At 33.1% G+C, this 20,618-nt stretch overlaps 2 protein-coding genes across 4 annotated transcripts in view; one reads left to right on the forward strand and one right to left on the reverse strand.

Annotated features, from left to right (window-relative positions):
- Nucleotides 1-4,590: 4,590 nt before the first annotated feature.
- Nucleotides 4,591-12,613, reverse strand: LOC126891624 (RNA-binding protein 25-like). Its single transcript, XM_050660844.1, has 3 exons — nt 12,459-12,613; nt 9,007-9,192; nt 4,591-6,605 (listed from the first exon to the last, which is right to left on the reverse strand). Exons 1-3 carry the CDS (start codon nt 12,501-12,503, stop codon nt 4,749-4,751), a joined length of 2,088 nt encoding a protein of 695 aa, XP_050516801.1. The 5' UTR covers nt 12,504-12,613; the 3' UTR covers nt 4,591-4,748.
- Nucleotides 12,614-13,488: 875 nt separating this feature from the next.
- The window catches only part of LOC126891622 (fatty acid CoA ligase Acsl3), a 153,762-nt gene continuing 146,632 nt past the window's right edge, over nt 13,489-20,618 (forward strand). The window contains exon 1 of one of the 3 annotated variants that reach the window (XM_050660836.1): nt 13,489-13,786. The gene's annotated coding sequence lies outside the window, so the exon portion shown is untranslated. The remainder of the gene's footprint in view (nt 13,787-20,618) is intronic. The other 2 variants (XM_050660832.1, XM_050660837.1) reach the window with 2 other exon arrangements.

Consider the following 20,618-nt stretch of genomic DNA (forward strand, 5'->3'; position numbering starts at 1 on the left):
ACTTTTCGAAAACCTATCGAATAACACTAAACATGACCCTCCAACCCACCCCCTGGGTGGGGGGTAACTTTAAAATCTTAAATAGCAACCCCCACTTTTTATTACAGATTCGGATTCGTCATGAAAAATTAAGCAACATTTATTCAAAAGATTTTTTAGAATTGTTGATAGATGGCGCTTTAATTGGAAAAATACGATTTATTAGCGCCATCTATCAGCAATTTTAAAAAATATTTCGAATAAATGTTGCTTAATTTTTCATGACGAATTCGAATCTGCAATAAAAAGTGGGGGTTGCTATTTAATATTTTAAATTTACCCCTCACCCTGTCTTCAGAGGGTGGACTGGAGGGTCATTTTTGGTGTTTATCGATAGGTTTTCGAAAAATATTAAAAACCTGTTTTTCGGTTTCTCATTTGGAAGTGTATTTCTCGAGATATTAGACCGTTTCTATAATTTACCTATGGTATCAGGATAAATCGTTTTTCCCAATTATAGCGCCATCTATCCACAGTTCGAAAAAATGTCTTGAATAAAAGTTGCTTACTTTTACGTAGCAAATCAAAATCGCAAAGAAAAACTAGGGGTTTCCATTTGAGATTTTAAAGTTACCCCCCACCCCACCTCCAGGGGGTGTAGTGCGGGTTGGTGTTTAGTGTCATTGGATAGATTTTTGAAAATGATTGAATACGTATTTTTCAGTTTTTCGATCCGATGTTTAGTTCGCGAAATATTCGACCGTTCCACTACTTTTGGGACACCCTATATATTTTATTTATATCACCAAAGATAATTCTGTGAATGGTTTTTTGTGTGAGAGTGAAAATCTTCTAAAGACCGTACCAGATGAATCGTACCTGTACTAAATTTACAATCAAGATTTACATTGCAAATCCCAAATCATGATTTCCAAAGTTTATAGATTGTAAATTATGATTCGGGAGTGCTCCTAGTAGCATTTAACGTGTCTTGGTTTGTTTATTTCTACTGCATCTTGAATGTAAATATAGGTATAATCTGAGTTGGATTCATAGTAGACGGAGTACACACGATACGTAATTTCCCTTTTAGGGGTCCCCAGATGCATCCTTGCATCCATGGTAGAATACCCACCAACTAAAACCACTCTCTGCTTATAAGGGCAAAACCAGACGGACCACGCTGCAACGCTACGCTGTGGATCCACAAAAGTAGTTCCCGATGATTTACCGTGGGTTCTTATCCCAGGCAACTAAGCGACGTTTTTATAACGTAGATAAAACGTCATAAAAATGACCAATAAAAATGACCAATTGACGTATTTCTATGACGTAGTATTGACGTTGATAATCACGTGTATTTGTCTCATCGATTTGACGTCATATTTGTGACGATTTTAAAACGTAATCGTATCTACGTTTTTTTCACGTTCAAGATGACGACCTTTATACGTCGGTAAAATCACGTCTTTAATACTTTCAAAAAGTGACCTCTTTCAGATGTTTCAAACTAGTATAAAAAATGGGTAACATGAAACATATAGGCCTACTTCCCATGTGTCGAAGATATACTACCACTTGTTTAAGATCGCTTGTGCGCTATAGAAGCAACATTGATTCTGCATGATTGTACCAGCCCTCACATTATAGAATTTTCACTAGTTATATACCTTACTGTGTCAAAACTGAAACAACATACATATTCATATATTATATGAAACTAATAAATAATTTATTAACAAATTATCCAGCATACTTAATATCTTAATTTAACGCTGTCTTAATATCTTCATTTAACGCTTAATTTAAAACAGATAAACATAACCTCAAATAGTTGTCAAGAAGAATTACTGCATTAAACTAACTCACTGAGCAAAAACGCATAAAAATCTCTTAATTAACACGTTTCTTCAACTAAATATCTAAATGAAAAGTCTTATTTTATCACACAAGACACAAACCGCGTAAACAATAAATGAGAAATTTCTTATGAAAATTTAGCGTTATACCTAAACGAAATTATTGTTTGGAGTCAATGTCAATACAACAAGCAAGCTCCTCCCAATTTTGTGACGTCAGACTTAGGCTGTTTGAAATTAAAACGTTTTTTAAACGTAATTTTAACGTCATTATTCTTACGTATTTAAAATCACCTAGAAAAGACGTCTATATGACGTAATGTTCAAACACGTGTTATATTCAACCAAAAACTGACGTTTCATCAACGTTATATGACGTTACTTGGTTGCCTGGGATGTAGAGTGGACGTTATAACCCAGACGAACGACTGTGGCCTGCAGCGTGGTCCCTTTGGTTTGGTTTTGCCCTTACGCGTGTGTCACGTTTTTCCGAACCATTATACCGCGCGTGCAGCCACCCCTTTACTTCTCTTTTTCTCTCTGTTGCTTATATGTTACCCTGTTGTCTCTCTCTTTCTAAAATCTCTTTTCTTTTAATGATGTTTGTCACAGCCTTCAGCACTTCTTTAAACTCATTTCCACGTCTTCTCACTACGGTCACAGTATAAAGAGGGACAGTAGAACCACTCTCCGAAACATTGGAAGTAAAATCTGTAGTCGCGCATGGCGACCGCGCAATGTTGGCAGTCGCTTTTGCCCCACTCTCGCATTGCTAGTCGCGTAGAAACGTACGGGTTTTAACAGGGAAAACCCGCATCCACCACTGGTGAATTAGCAATTTCGTACTGCCGGTATTACTTCTTGAGATCAAAGTGCCGACATATTAAGAGGTTTTACTGTCCCTCTGTATACTGTGCTACGGTCATAAAATTGTGTGCTCCTAAGATGCCTACTCTTGAATATAGCTCCGCTCTTTGCCTTGCCTATCCTCTCAAGGTATGCACTAAATGACCGGTGTCCCGTAAGCAATTGCGTGAAGAAGTATATAGTTCCTGCTTTTATATTTGCATTTCACTCACTCCTCCACGACCAAAATCAGAGTCCTTGTCTATCCAGCCCTTCGCTCATTTATCCACTCTCCCTGCTATTTTGTAATGGTTTCTGTCCATTCTTCTGTCTTTTCTTGATTACTTTTGCAGCATGTTTCTCTTTTACCTGTAGGTGTATTGGTGGTACCTAGCTCTAACTTGTAGGGCTACCGTCGAGGTCGTTCTATAGGCGCACACGACCCTAATAGAGCTTTTCTTTCGTCCTTTTCTAAAATGTGTTTGTACTTCTGTTTGTTCGTTACTTTGTGCCACAGAATCTCTTTTTTGCCTACTTCTTTAGGCACGAGGGTGAATTTTTACATTCTCTGGTGCATGCGCACATAGGTATAGTATGGTATTAGTCGCTACATCTTTTAAGTTATGTAGCTCAAATAAAGTGTGCGTGAAAAGAATACATTATATAGTGTTTTTAGTAAATATATTTATTATAATTTTTATGTCTGTGGATTTGTCTTCCTCCTTATTGAAAATGTTTATTTTCAATTAATGTATCTGTCACTGTGATTGTAATTATGTCCGAGACATTATCGACTGAATACAAAAGCGGTGGTAGCTGATCGGTAGAGCATTCGCCTAGGGATCAAGAGGTCCCCTGTTCGAATCCGGACAAAGTCATATCCTTTTTTTTTGGTATTCTTTTTGTTCTTTCTAAAATTAATTTAATATTTAAATACAATACAAACAAACTGTTTAAAGTAGATAGGTATATTGATTTCGTTGAAATCATAATATGAAGTTAGATTATATATTATAATAGAAGTATAGCTTCTTACGTGCGTACAAAGTACACACACATTCTTTTTTCCATAGCTGGGCCTCCTGTATTTGGCATAACTATTGCCAATGCTGTTGCTCTCTTTTCGGCCTTGTTTGAAGCATACTAGACATTTCGCCAAATATCTGCTTACTGTCCATTATCACTCCTAAATATTTAATATTTTTGGCTGGCATTATTCGTTCTCTTTTGATGGTAAAGCAGTGGTGATCTCTGTCTTTAGGTCCTTTTAGTATCAAAGCTTCCATCTTTTGCGTAGCGAGTGCAGCATTTTCTGTCCATTATAGTCTGTTTTCATTGCACTCTACTAGAACGACCAGTTCATCCGCATAAGCTATAGCCTTCCCTAAACCTTCTAGTATAACATTGTATATGATGTTCCAAAACAACGGTTCTAGGACCGACCCTGTGGCACCCCTGCCGATATCTGCATAACATCTGTCGATATGTTAATATGTCTACTTGAGAAGTATTCTTGCACTATGTTTTGTAGGTATACTTGCGGTATTCCAGATATTGCGGTGGCAAAAAGGGCACCAACCACCTGCTCCTACATGTGGCAGTTAATTCCGTGATCCAACTGACTGCAGATTTTCCTTTCCTAAACCCATACTAATGTTCAGACAAGCCCCCTTTATCTAGTCCCGTCTTTATACGTATTTGAAAGATATTGCCCATTTGTCATATCACTCTAAAGGCTCCCGGTTCCCTAAGTTCTTTCCCGGTTTTGAGAATAAGTATATTTTGCGTTTTCCACCATTCTGTGAATTTTGCTTTATCAGGAACTCATTCATTATTTCTTTTGCCCATGTTGTATTTTCCTCTATGATTAACTTTTTTTAAAACGTATCTAACAAATAGACTAGAATTTCTTTTAAAATATTTATTTACAAACCATTTATTTACAAATTATTTATTTAAATACAAACAGTAAAATTACATTTGTACAAATATTCAAACAATTGCTGCACTTCTTCAGTATCCTTTACTTCTCTTTTCATTTCATCCCCAATTTTACTTATGCTTCTAACTTCTTTTAGAAAAATTGGAGTTCATATGTTGGGAAGACCGTTGTATATTATTCAACTTTGTTTTAAGCCTAGATTCCACATCTTTAAGATCACTTTGTCCTTTATATAATTCTCTATGAACGAAATTTTTATCAAACGTCTCAATTTTACTTTCCTCTTTCTGATTGTCTTGCCTGTGCTTTTTCAAATGGTCGCTTCTTTCTTTATCCCTGTGTACAGCATCCACCATCATTTGTCTTCTCAATTCCTCCTTTTCTTTGTCAGTTAACCTTTTATTTGGTTTGTTCTTGGTGTCTGGCAGTTTTGGAGCATCAATTTTTTTCGGAGGTACTTTTTTATTGTCAGTTGGAGGGTTCTTTAAAGGTATTTTCGTGCCATCTGACCTTACTAGTCCAAACGATTTCTTTTTGTAGACATATTCATCATTATCGCTATCGTAATGTGAATATGTTTGTTGGCCGTCTTCTAAATCTTCCTTATTACCAACTGCAGATTCCCTCAGCATTTGTAGCTTCTTCAGTATCATTTTATCTAAATCATTATCTGCTGATGCTTCCTTTGATGATGAGTCACTGTTGCTTTCAGTACTCCTATTTCTTTCATGTTTTTCATCATGTTTTTTGTTGCTTCTTCCATTATTTCTCTTCTTTTCACTGCTTTCTTCTCTAGATACAGATCTCCTACTTTTCTCTTTCTCATATCTATATTTTTTGCTATTCCTTTCATCTTCACTTTCACTTGTTGAATTTCGTCTACTTTTTTCTTTGCCTCTGCTTCTATCTCTTGAATCTCTGTGATCCCCTTGTTTGTTGTTTTTATATGTTTTGCCATTCCTCTCATCTTCACTTTCACTTGTTGAGTTTCGTCCACTTTTTTCTTTGCCTTTGCTTCTATCTCTCGAAGAATCCTTCCCATGATCCCTTTGTTTGTTGTTTTTGTTTGTTTTACTGCTTCTGCCATCTTCACTATCACTACTGGAGTCTCTCCTTCTTCTCTCTCGTTCTTTACTTCTATTTCTTGAAGACAATTGATGTCTACTATTTGGTTTCTCATACTTTTGTGTTTTTCTACTTCTTTCATACCGATCTTCACTACTAGAGCTTTTTCTTCTTTTTGTCCTCTCTCTACTTCTATCCCTGGATCCGTTGTATCTATTATCTCTTTGTTTTTCATATTTAGATGTTTTATTTCTTCGTTCATGTTCACTATCACTGCTAGAATTTTTTCTATTTCTACCTCTATCTTTGCTCCTGTCTCTAGATGTAGATTTTCGATGGCCTTTATATTTTTCATGTATTTTGTTACTTCTAGTTCTACTTGTACTCCTAGAGTTCCTTTTATATCTGTTTTGTTTATCTTTCACATCATCCTGCTTATTACGATATGTTTTTCCTTTTGATGTTTTCTCCTGATCATCACTGTCTTCCTCACTATTGGTAGACTTGTGCTTAGCTTTCTTTTTAGGTGTTTCTTCATCACTACTACTACTTTTTCCAGCCAAAATATCATCCATGTCCTCTTGGGACAATTTATCCTTTAGTTGATTAAATTTGTGCATCAAGATGGTATCAAGGTGTTCAGTCTTGGATTTTTTCTTCTTTTTTGGCAGATCTTTGAAGTTACCTTTAAGATGTTTCAACTTTTCAGCTATTTGTTGGTCTAAATCATCTTCTGAATCAGAATCTTTCCTCTTTTTCTTTTTCTTCTTCTTTTTCTTGTCTTCTTGCACTTTTAGGGCATCTTGCAGCTTCTTCAATTGGATAGGGTTCTGGAGGAACTGACGTCTAGCTTCTTCTTCCTGTTTTTTAATTGCCATGAGAGGATCTTCTTGAAGCTTGGCAGATAAATCAACCTAAAAAAGAGGCTAATTTAATACTTTCACACAGGTAAATGCAGTAAATTACTTGTGTACACATGTAACACACAGATGTATGGTACAGAAACTTAGACAAAAACAAAAAAGGCCGAAGTAATGGAAATGTATGCAATTAGAAGATCACTATATCTATCTAGAGGGGACAGAATAAGAAATGAAGATATTAAAAATTTTATGGGAATAGAAGGAGCAATCCTGAAAGATATAGAAAGAAAACAGTTGATATGATAAGGACAAGTATATCAAATGAATAAAGAGAGGCTCTAAAGATATTCTAAACCAACTGTACATAAATGCAGTAAGTAAAATGGCAGAGATAATATGTAATATGTTTTCTTATAATATAAAAAATGAAGAAGACATGATTCGATGATGAATCTAAAAAGAATTAGAGGAGTGAAGTAAATTACGAGTTATAATGCTGAAATTAGGATCAGAAGATGCTACAAGTGAGTACACTAAAGAGCGAAATAGAACTAAAAAATATTAAGAGAAAAGAAAAGAAGATATAATGAATGTTGGAAGAAATTGAGAAAAATTACAAAAGTAAAAATATAAGAAATCTGTATCAGGGGGCAAAAAATGAAAAGAAAGGAAATACAGTACAACCTGCCATATCCGGACCTGTCATATCCGGACCTCCCCATATCCGGACGGTTCTGTGCCGTCCGGATCTACCGAAATCTACTGAGAAAGGCAGTCCTGCTGTTGAACAACGCACTAAAAGAAGAACTAAAAGATGGCGAAATAATGTATTATAGAATCTATAAAACGTGTCTATCGACGAAAGTTATTGACGGCATTGATTACTGGAATGTATGAAGGAGAAAACGTTTCAGAGACTGTAAAATAAGTAGTGGTCTTGATATCCGGATTTTTTTCATATCCGGATCAGTCTGTCGCCACATTGATCCGGATATGGCAGGTTTTACTGTAGTGTTAAACCTCTATTTATGAGAGACCAAAATGGAAAAAATCTAATGAATGAAAAGGGCATTTAAACACATGGAAGAAATATTTCGAACATTCACTGAATGGACAAGACAATTTGAAAGTAAACTTAGATAACGAGGAAGAATATACACAGCAAAATCCAAGATGCCTCCCACTACGAAAGAAGGTAAACATATAATGGAGAGCCTAAAAAATAACAAAAGTCTAGGAAATGACCAAATCACATCTAGAATGGACAAAAAAATTTGGAAGTAAACTTAGAGAATGAGGAAGAATATCCAAGTGCACAGTAAAATCCAAGATGCCTCCCAGTACGAAAGAAGGTGAACATATTATAGAGAGCCTAAAAAATAACAAAAGTCTAGGAAATTACCAAATCACATCTGAGATGTTCAAATATGAAGTAAATCGCATGCATAAACCATTAAATAAGAAGCAACAAGAAATGGTGCAGATATCAGAACCAAAAGTACTAAGGAAAATATTTGGAGTAAATATGGAGAACAGAATTTGAATCAGAAGGGCAAATGTAAGATCTGAGAGAGTTATATAGGGAGTCCCTCATACTAGGAGTAAGAATATAATCACTAAGATTGGGACCATTCCATAGAAATTAAATGTAGGATAGAGAAAGCACTATGTGCATTTCAAGAAATGGCTAAGTTATTCAAATGTCATGATTTGGTCGATACCCATAAAAATCAGGTAACTACGATGTTATATCTTTCCTATACTGTTGTAGGGAGTTGAGTCGTGGACTCTCAGAGACGCCACTTACAAGAAAATTGAGTCCTGAAGATATCCTGTTAATTACAATAAAAACAGCCAAAATCGAATACCTTGGTCACATCATGAGGAACAGTGAAAGATATGGACTGCTGCAACTAATCTTGCAGGGAAAAGTAGAAGGAAAGCGAGGACCAGGAAGGCGAAGGATTTCCTGGCTGAAAAATCTACGTACGTGGTTTAACACAACAGCCACAAATCTTTTTAGAGCAGCAGTGTGCAAAGTACAGATTGTCATGATGGTCACCAACATCCAAAACGGATAGGCACTACAAGAAGAAGAAGATGGATAGGGCACATACACAGCATGTGACATGGTAGACTACCGAAAATGTTACTGTCAAGTTCAAATGGAGGATGGCAGAGGAGAGGTTGACCCCGAACTAGGTGGAAAATGGATGTAGAAGATGATCTAAAAAGACTCAATGTCACAAATTGGAAGATGAAAGTAATGGACAAGAACAGATGGAGGAAAATGGTCAATCAAGCCATGGGCCTAATAGGTGCTAAGTATTATTATGTTTTCTTGACTATCTGCTTCTAATGTTAATGAAATAAGAAGAGGACACAAACCGTAGGATACAAAACTAAAATAGAGAAAAACTAAACTAAAGAACCAGATTTCTTCTGTTCTTACCTGATCTTCATGGACAATTTTGTTGTAATCCCTTATAGAGGGAGGGATGCACTCATGTTCAACATGATTTTTAGGAGGCACTACACCAAGCTTCTTTTCTTTTTCTTCTTTGTTAATTTGTTCAAAAGATTTGTCCACTGATTTTCCCAGTAAATATTCTTCCTGGTCAATGTGGCTACTTGCGCCCTAAAATAATCACATAAAAAATTATTTTTGAATTATTAAATTATGTAAATGATGAGAAAACTGGAACAGGAATATACAAAGAATGAGATGGAAATAAACCTAAAGAAAACTGAATACATAACAATAGACAATACAGAAATAAAACCGCTGTGTCTAGGTACACGCTAACGTGTACGCAAATAAAAAAGTTAGGTACACGCGAATTAAACTTCATCAAGACAGTGACGTTATTATCATGTGCAGTGACTGTATTTTGGTACAGCTATTTTGATATGTTTAGTTTATTTGTTTGATAGAAAAATATTTGTTATTAAGGGAAGGGGAGGGAAACAGAACTATTCAGATGTTTCAAACTTAATTGTAATAAATCAATGTGTATATTATAAAAGTATATATTTAGGTTAGCAAAATAAATATTTAGTTGACATGACATGTACAAAATACTGTTAAAGTGATTTTTATACGTAAGTTAACGATACCAGTTTATAAATCAATGCTGTCGTGTTTATTTCTTTTTATATAGGGAGTTGAACTTGTTACGATTTTCATGGAAAATTGGTTATGACTTTGTAAATACCCTATATAACATAATAAACCTTTATATTTTTGTGATGGGGACGTTAAGAAGATTTCGAACATAAAATAAAATATAGGGTGTTCCATTAAAAAAAACATAAGTTTGGTCTGCCACTGTGTTATCGAACGCCCTGTAACATTCTAACTAATTTTGTAATATGAAGCTCAAAGTTTGCTACAATTTTTATTACTAACTTTTATTGCTATCTATTGCTATAACTATCTACTGAGCTTTATCATACTAATCAATCGCCCTGTATATTTTATCTTAATACTTCTGCTACCCTTAATCACGAATTTTTGTCTCTTATTTTTTCATAATGTTTTAAAATTTTGTTAAACTCATTAAAAGAACTAAATAATTGTCCTCACTCTATAATTAATTTAAAAACAAACACTAAACAAATAAAAATAAGAAATCTCTTTACTAATCAATATTAAAATGTAAACAATTTACTAATCAATATTAAAATGTTAATGATATAAATAATTGCTTTTTGAATAGTAAATGCTTAATGCTAGCTGATGATCTGAAATTCTGGAGACCTGTGGATGGTTTGTTGGACCAGGCGTTGTTGCAGGAGGATCTTGATAGACTGCAGGAGTGGTGTGTTCGAAACAAACTTTTCTTGAATGCCAGGAAATGCTGTTTTATAAGCTTCTTTCGGAAAGTCAGTAGAATTGAATCAGGTTACATCATTAATAATCAGCCACTTGAATATGTATCTTCCGTTAGGGATTTGGGTGTTCTTTTGTGGAGCATATAAATGCTGTATCTGTGAAGGCATCTAAACTATTGGGATTTGTTACAAGAAATTGCAAATTCTTATCTATTGAATCTACTAGGCTTGTTTACTGTAGCTTAGTAAGGTCCCTCTTGGAGTACAGTTCTGTGGTTTGGTCACCCTATTTCCAGACTCATATTGATACTATCGAGAGAATACAACATAGATTCTTGAGATCATGTGCTTACTATACACAAACTATCATTGTCAATCACGATTATTCTTTTCTTGAACAACAGTTGTCCCTACCTCCACTTAAGGTACGCCGTGACATAACAGGTGCTGTTTTCATTTTTAGGATCATAAATGGACTTGTAGATTCTCCCAATCTTTTAATTCAGATTAATTTTAATGTTCCTTATCAAGCTCTCCGTTACCATAATATGTTTAAAATACCTTTCCATAGAACATTGTATGGCGTTCACAACCCACTTGATAGGTATATGGGATTGTTAAATAATTACGAACTTGATTTATTTAATATAACTCTAAATCAATTAAAAGGATCTCTTGCTCTGTGATGTTATTTTTATACTCTTAAGTGTTATGTTTGTATGTTGTATATTTTTTTGTAGTCAATATTTATGTTATATATTAATTTTCGTGACATATGAAATTTTTCAGTGTTTTTATACTTTTCTAACTCTCTATTTTTTAGATTAATTAAGTCATATTTAACACATTGAATTTATTATTACCTTTTGGAAATGTATTAATATTTAACTGTAATTTTTCTGTTAATGGGGTTATCCCGTATAATAATAAATAAATAAATAAATAAATAATTTAAATTTAAAAACAAACACTAAACAAATAAAAATAAGAAATCTCTTTACTAATCAATATTAAAATGTAAACACAACAGGATTACACAAATTCTAACCATCGCCACCCTCACTCTGACACTCGCGGTTTTCTCAAGTTAGCGTGTATGCAAAAAAACCAGTAAAAGTGCACGCTAAATAGTGATGTTACTGACTTAATGACGTTTCGCGTATACCAAACTTTTTTATTTGCGTACACGTTAGCGTGTACCTAGGCACAGCGAAATAAAACAACTGAGAATAGGCGGTAAACAAATCAAAGGAACAGACAAGTACAACATAGGTGTAACCAGGGGGTGATTTTGGGGGTTATAACCTCCCCCCCCCATTGGGATCTACTTTGAGCTCTATACCCTTAACACCAATATGTGTTGTTGACAAATCAAGCCATTTTGAAGATGTAACCCCCCCCTTAGGATCATCCTGGTTACGCCATTGAGTACAAGTATTTAGGTTTCATAATATCAAGCAAAGGAACAACTGAAGAAGATATAAAAAATATATCAAGAAGACAAACAATAGACTGTATAAGAAGAAAATTGAACCCGGTACTGTGGGATAAGAACATCAGCATAAAAACAAAAAGAGGAATATATATTATAATACCATGACAAGAAGTACCCTCAATTATGGGTGTGAAAATTGGACAATAAATAAGAAAACCAAAAACAAAATAAGAGCAACAGAGGTGGAATTCCTAACGAGAAGCCGCAGAGAAGTAAGAGATAGAATAAATAACATGGCGATTAAGAGAAGAATGGGAGCGAACTCAGATATAATAGGCTACATCGAACAGAAGAGATAAACCTGGTAGGGACATATCAGAAGAGCAGACCAAAAATCGTAAGATAAACAAAATAACCAAGTGGAGCCTGATAGAAAGAAGGAAGAGAGGCAGACCTCGAAGATCCTTCAGAGATGAAGTGGACGAAGCAATGGAGAGAAGAAATCTATAGGAAGGAGACTGGAAAGACAAAAAGAGCTTGAGTTGAGGAATACTGTCAAAACTGTGGAAATCCTTAGTTCAAATATAAATTAGGTACGTAAATTAGACATTATCATAATTAAAGTTGTAATTTACCTTGTACATCCAGTCCAATTTGTCCGTATCGCCATTATTATTCATTTTTTAAAAGCAAAATCTAAAATAATGAAATAAAACCAATTTATTTATATTTAGGCACGATATGTGGTGACAGGTGACAGCAAAATGTCTGTGATCTGTCAACGTCAAAGTCAAATTACTGAGTAGTGTAAATAGATTTGCATATACTGTAGGAGTGTAAAATACTGAATTAAAAACAACATTGATAATGAAATGGATTAGATTAGAGATTAGATCATGTTTTGAATTGAAATTTGGACTGGGCTTGCCCTTTCCAAGCTGACATCATCTATAAAAAAGAAACATTTTAAAAGAGACCTTGTAATCTAGGACTATTTGTTAATTATGCTTAAAAGTTTGAGTTTGCTTTCTTTTATTTAAATCTTGTTTAGTGCAGTTTATTCAACTAACTGACTTTGTCATTATATAGAAAATAAAATAATTATAGTTAAAACTAATTCAAATTTAGAGGTATTTTATTGTAGTTTATAGGACTCGTGACTTCAATATTGTTATTAGCTACTCATCAGAACGACCAGATTGTACCGCGTCATACAGTTTAATTCTTAAACAATAACAATAATAAAGTTTATGTGTCACGGGAAAAATAGCGTAGCAGCCCTGAAATAGAAAGATTCCCCAGTTCTTGTCCATAACATCCAATAACATATTTTTGTTTTTAAAATATATCAATTATATTGTTACAAATGCGAATTATTTTGATATTTAATGAATAACCAAAGCTGTAGAACAAAAATTACTCTGATTACTGTGAATACCAAAAGGAAATATTACCGTTATTTTTCTTGAAATCTCGGATAATTCAAAAACAACGGCAACAGCGCAAGAATTCCGAATGAATATTTATCAATTATTGTTATCGCTGATTTAATTATCGGCATTTAAATGGCTAATTGAGGAAGGAGACCTAATGATTCACCCGAATCCCCCGAAATTGCACAAGAAAACAAAACTCGAAATATTTTTACCGCATATAAAACAAAATAAAGGAAAATATTGATTCAGGTCTGTAGCACATGGTGACGTAAACATCACGCCACATCTCCCTCCTAAAGAAGTTTGATTTTCATTGGCCATGAGACAGAGAGACCAACGAATGAAAGCCATACTGTCCAAAAATACGGACGGCATAATTTTATTTTTATTCCTCAACGCGAATTGAGTCAGTGACAATTTGTTGTATCTATTTGAATTAAAAGATCGTGAATTACTTTTAGTTTTTGTATATCTATACGATACGGTTTTGGAGTGTTTACTGTTTAAGAAGCTGCCAATAACATTGGGTATGTAGCATTCTCAATTATCAGTAGATATTTTGTTTTAATTCGTAGATAAATAAACAAAGTGATTATGAGAGATTTTGTAATTATTTAGTGTTTTTAAAGTAATATTTAGGCTATTTACTTCCTCTGCTTTTTATTATTCTAATGAGGGTGGATTTATCAGAATTTGACACACGTATTGAGATAGGTTATGTTTGTCCGGTATTGTCACTTTGCAAAGACCAGCGTGTCAGATGATTCATTCATTAACTGTTATTTTTTTAATATTTATACACAAAAACGAATCATTTCATTCATATAGACCACTATTTCATCATGTAAAAGGTATATTTATAGTAAACTACTATTTAGTTTGCTAGCAGGTGTTTTCAGTACCTTGCCTTATATTACAGATTTGGCAGGTACTTCTTACTGGTTATTTATTTATTTATTAAGCTCAACAAGCCTTGTAGGCCTAGAGCTAGAGCTAAGACATTTACAATTCTGATTACATTTTATTTTAGTCTTATAAATTTTATTTAATTTCACTTCAGTCTTTATATACACTCCTTAACCACCTCCCTTCTGGCCAATGCTAGTTCTTTCCATATCTCAATGTTACCTTTCTTCAGGTCTTCCTACACACTGTCCTTCCATCATTTTCTTGGTCTGCTTTTCCTTTTCTTTTTGTATTAGTACCATTTTTGACATTCTTTTACTTCCCATTATTTCGATGTGCCCCAAATATCGTATTCTCTGTGTGTCAGATGCTTCATTCATTACCTGTTAGTTTTTTGATATTTATTTACCAAAATTAATAACATCATTCATTAGACCCCTATCCAATCATGTAAGAAGAGTATATTTACAGTAAATCACTATTTAGTTTGTTAGCAGGTGTTTTTAAGTACCTTGATTCACAGGTACTCCTTACTGTTTACTTCATTTGTCTGGTTTTTCCTCTTTTAAATGTAATAGCATGTTTATATAATTGTACTTGTGGCAAAATCGGAGATCTAACACATGTCATATTAGAATGTCATTTAAACATAAATAATATAAACGACCTTTATAAGGAATTAAAAGATTTAAAATGTTTTTCCCAATAAACCTAAATACTTTAATATTTACAAATGTTAAACATGTTAAATTATGTAAATACAAGTTGTAAACGTAATATGTAATAAATAAGCATAATTTGTTAATGTGGTTTGAAAAAATTAAAAAAAAATAATATTAAAAAAACACAAAATAAAATAATAACAAAAAAAAATAAACAAAAAAAAGAAAAAAAAGGAACAAAAATAAAAAAGAACAGAAAAAAAAAGAAGTAAAAAAAAGTGTTTCGCACAAATTAAAATATATATTAAAAAAAAACACAGTAAAATAATTAAAAAAAAAACAAAAAAGCTACACAATGTACCAATGTATCTATAAAAATAAAATTGTAGAATGTACTTATGTTATAAGAAATTTATGACTATGAATCTGCAATCAATCAGAAACAAGTCTGGCTAATTGGCTCTGCCAAAGACATTTTTCAAAAGAAAAAAAAATGTTTATAGAATATGTTCAGATGATTTATTTCCTAAACTAGCTGAATTGCTTTACTTTTTCTATTGAATAAAGGTTTATACCAATCTGTAGTGATGTTTTTTAAGATAAACTATATGGATACCTCAGGCCCATAGGGAAACAACTTCAAAATTTTGTATCTGGACTCAATTGTAAAGAAATGTTCATTAAGTCTTATAAGATACCATAAAGAAACAAGGCCAAAATAATTTTATTTTCCATTTTAATAGTTATTTATTGGCTAGGACAATCTCCATTTCATTTTTTTACTAGATACATGCAGCATGTTTATGTATGATATTACACTACTGTCTGTATGAAGCAGTGTTTATGCACTGACTACAGTAAGAATCACTATAATTTTTGACAATTTGCAGAAGTTTGCAGTTTAAGTAAAAAATATACATATTTATACAATGTTTGCAGTTTAAGTAAAAAATATACATATTTATGCAATGTGGGGCGGGATAGCTCAGGTTGGCTCTGACAGTAGGGTGTCTGACTTCCTCCCAGGTAGGCTGGGGATCGAAATCTCAGCGCTGCCAAGAACATCTAAATAGACATTTTTAAAATGTCTATAGGCCCCAGGTCAACTCAGCGTGAAATAATAAGTACCTTGGGCAAAACCAGGGATAATAATAGGTGATTGAAGCGTAGCACCGGCCCTTCTGTTACCTTACTGTTACTTATTCCTTATTTCTGTTATGGGTTCTTTGACAGCATTTATTATGCTGTCTGTATCAATATGCTTTCCATTGATTGCCACAGCTTCTTCAGTTAAACACTGCCATAGGCTTTCTGCAGGTAAACGAATAACATAATTTTCTTGACTCCATGCCATCTTTTTTTTTCTCTATTATCTGAGTTAAGGAGAAAATGTGGTCAATACTGCCGTGCTTAGCAAAAACGCTGTATCTGCAAAAATCTGAAAAGATTAAATTTTTACTTCTTTCTAACCCAAATGTGCATATCTATCTTATTTGCTTACTAAAAATGACGTAAATTAAGCCAAAACACATTAAACACGCCGCATCTTATGCAGTATCCTGTGTAAATCTATACAAATACTTCGAACAAAAATCGATTTTACTCAAATGTGATGTCTCTGTAGATACGGCGTTTTGGCTAAGCACGGCAGAATAGTGGTCAATCCACCTCTATAAAATCCTGCTTGTTCTTCTGCTTCGGAATCTAAATATTCTCTCCTGATTTGATTCTTCAAAACATTCCCATATATTCTGCTCATAGATCAGGTTACAGCTATTCCTTGGTAATTGTCACAATTTTATCTCTCTTTTTATGTATAGTACTGAGCTATTCAATATGGATTTCGTTTTTATTTATGCCTTCTTGAAATAGAGACTAAAGATGTTAGTATAATTTGTTCATTCTGTACTTAAACTAAACAACTGTCCTGGTATATCCCTTGGTTCAGATGCTTTGTTCCTTTTCAATTATTTACCTACATGTTTAATTCTTGTTGTTGTTAATCTAATTATTCTATTTGGCAAGCTTACTATTGCAATTATTCAATTTTGGTTTTGGTTTCCATGTTCTTGAAATTCGAGTCTATTCTCTACTAAAAGCTCTTTTAAATAAATACCATTCCCAGCCTTTAGTCTTTCTGCTCTGTATTATGTCCTTATTCTTTTCTTTTCTCAATTTTTGTATCAATGTCCAGCTTTCTGTGCTTCAAGTTCCTTCTAGATAAAAATTTATTCTTTAGCAGTTTCTTTCCCAAGAATTGTTTTTCTTATTAGAAATTTTTCTTTGTATGTCTGTTTGTTTTTTTAAATATTTTATTTTGTCTTGTAATAATTTGAAACTTAAAAATATTGTTGGTATAATTGGTATAATAATAGTTATCCCTTACATTTTATTTCTTCCTTTACTTTGCTACCCCACCAGTATGTTTGTATTTGTTTACCTTGGCTTTCTTTGTCTAGCCTTTTGATCTATCTTCGTTGGTTTAGCTTTTTATCTCGTTTATGTATATTAGCGGTGTGCAAGTACTTGGAGGGGATACGAGAAACGATCGTGCGATAATAGCGGAGAAATATTGCAACTTTCTTAAATAATTCATATTGTCAATTGAAATTGTCAAATTGACGTATATTTCATTCCTACTGTCATTGAAGAAGAAAAATTATATATTGCTCCACAATATTGATATGATATGCAATTATTATAATATAAAGGCAAATTTAATTAATTGTATTTTGCTTGCAATACTGCATTTTAATAATTATTTTTATTTACTACATACAATTGTTTACGTTTTAATAATATAACCTGAATCTTATTTTTTCTTCTTATTATTTTTTTGGACTATGGCCTTGACAATTATCCAGTAACCAGGACTAATATAATTGGCCAATATAAATAAAAGTGCAAATAATGTGCTGAGGGTAGAAACCAGCACATTTCTCTCTCTTGTCTTCGGATTAGGAAGTGTATTTTTGAAAGTAATAAATAGTGATCTCTACTGTTTGTTGCGCTTCTCTGAACTCTTACATCTTGTTGTTTTATTACAATGATTATATTCTGAGAGTACAGTGGAACCTCGATTATCCGTCTCTCCATTAACTGTCACCTCTGTTAACCGTCATGGCACATACAGACGTTGTATTGACTACATTAGCAAAAATTTTAATGTAAATGAATTTAAAAAAAGGTAATTTGATTTGTGATGAGGGAAAAACGGCTATCCATTGCTGACAGATAAAGAAATCGTTGAAATGGTAACAAAGGCGGACCAAACAGATTCAGAAACTGACACAGACTTGGAATTTGACTGTAGATATGTTGATGAACCTATTGTAACTGACAAATATTTGCGGAAATAATCTAGAGAAAATCGCACATGCAGTAATTCATCGAGTGGTATTATTCTCAACAAGAAGAAGCCAATAAAGTAGATTGCATGATCTTATGCCGATTCAGAAATTCAGCCGTCGCAAAATGTGAAGCAACAGTAAAACAAACAAAGATTTCAGAATATTTTAAATTGATTCGATTGTACGAACAAAAATCCCTCTTATATTGTCAAACAAAACATACAAATGAAATCTGAGAGTTGTACCATGAATTTTTAATTTTTTTAATGTTCCGTTAACCGTCTTTTCGATTATCCGTCATACCTTGTATTGGTGGGTCCTCAAGCAATACAACTATTTCACGTATAGTAAATGACTTTAAATTGAAGTTAATCTCGGTTAATGTACAATGTTTAACAAACAAACTTTTAAATCTTGAGCTTTTTTCTAATGCTGAAAAACCTGACATTCTATGTATTCAGGAGCACTGGTGTAATGAGGATAATATTAATCTTATTTATATCCCAGGGTACACTTTAGTAACCCATTTTACTAGAAAAAATAAAATACATGGTGGAACTCTTATTTTATCTAAATCTGGGACAGACAAGTATGCAGTCTCAGTCGTTGATTGCCGTAAATTCTCTGAGGAAGAAAGCTTTGAATGTTGTGCTGTGACTATTTTAATCAGTAACTGTAAATTTCTAGTCATTAATGTGTACAGAACGCCTAACAGCAATCTAGATTCTTTTATAAATAATTGTTTTAATATTTTAGGTCATTTTCACAACCGTGTTGATAAAATTTATCTCTGTGGAGACTTTAATATCAACTACTTAATTCAGAGCAATGAAAAACTTCGATTAGATGATCTTTTTCAATCGTTTGGTTTGTCTCTTAATATCCCAAATATACCAACACGTATTTTCATGAATAACAATAAAGTAACAAAAACAAAAATTGACTACATTGCTACTAATAATATCACTATGAATCATACTTGTCAAGTCAATCAACCCAATATGGGTGACCATCTTGCCATTATTTTTGACATTGTTGTAGGTCGTAATCAGGATAGGATGGAATCTAATATAAAACAGCAGTGTTTTAGGTGTTTAAATGATAATAATTTAGACATCCTAAAACAAGACTTAATGAGGATTGGTTTTTGCGAGGTATACAATGAAAGTAATATTAATAACGCTTTTATCGAATTTATGGATACTTTAAACTTTGCTATTACTTCAAACTGTCCCCTTAAAAGTAAAATAGGTAAGGACGTGCATAAAAGTAAAGGTTGGGTTGATCATGACATATATGCTAGGAGTAAACAATTAAAAAACCTATTTAATGAAGCTAAAAACTCTAATAATAGTAACATCTGGAATGAGTATAAAGCTACCAAGAAGGAATACAATAATCTTATTGCTGAAAAGAAAAGGGAATTCAATTATCTTCAAATTATAAGTAGTAATAATAAACAAAAAACTATGTGGAGTATAGTAAATAAAACTATAGGGAGAAAGCAAAGTACTAATAAAATTAAACTCAAAATTGAAGACAAACTAATATCAGATGATAAAAATTTAGCTCAATATTTTGCATGCCATTTCAATGACAGAAATAATGCACTAAAAAATAGGCTTGACAATAACCCTCAAAACTGTACTTTATCACATAGGTGGACTATAGACAGTTTTGTTTATTTTCCAGTAACATCTGATGAAGTTCTTGATATTATTTGTGGTCTTAAAAATAAACATTCTTTTGGAAATGATGAATTAAACACAAGAATGATCAAACACATCAAGGATGTTATATCAGAACCGCTGGCATATTTAATTAACCTAGTATACAACACAGGTGAATTTCCTGAAAACCTAAAATTAAGTAAAATTGTTCCAGTATATAAAAAATCCGATCACACTTGTATTGATAATTATAGACCTATTTCTTTGTTAAATGTAATTTCAAAAATTTTTGAACGAGCTTACTACACTAGGATCATACAGTTTTTGGACAAAAATAATGCACTGTGTTCAGAACAGCATGGCTTTCGATCCGGAAGATCAACAGAGGGGGCTACTGAAGTATTTATGGAATCTGTCTATAGGCATCTTGATGATGGTCTTCTTGTAGTGGGTATCTTCTTTGATCTTTCCAGAGCATTCGACAGTCTTAAATTTGAATTTGTCCTTAACAAATTGTATGTCCACGGAATAAGAGGTAACATGTTAAATTTATTGAACTCATATCTTCTGGAGAGGAAATTCTATGTTGAATTAAACAAGGAAAGGTCAGACATCTTCAGTGTAGATGTAGGAGTGCCGCAGGGATCTGTGTTGGGACCACTGCTATTTCTTATTTTTGTCAATGACCTACCCGATCATATTACTCATGACCACATTGTAATGTACGCAGATGACTCATCTGTGATTGTATCAGCACATACATACGTAGAG

This window comes from Diabrotica virgifera, chromosome 9 (genome assembly GCF_917563875.1).
Source record: "Diabrotica virgifera virgifera chromosome 9, PGI_DIABVI_V3a".
Lineage (NCBI taxonomy): Eukaryota > Metazoa > Arthropoda > Insecta > Coleoptera > Chrysomelidae > Diabrotica > Diabrotica virgifera.

Bases quoted from the DNA above. Each gene is read 5' to 3' on its own strand.
- LOC126891624 (XM_050660844.1), bottom strand. From the start codon at position 12,503: ATGAATAATAATGGCGATACGGACAAATTGGACTGGATGTACAAG. The intron at 9,193-12,458 runs GTAAATTACAAC...TGATTATTTTAG, and splicing joins AATTGGACTGGATGTACAAG to GGCGCAAGTAGCCACATTGA. The intron at 6,606-9,006 runs GTAAGAACAGAA...CCTCTTTTTTAG, and splicing joins AAATTGTCCATGAAGATCAG to GTTGATTTATCTGCCAAGCT.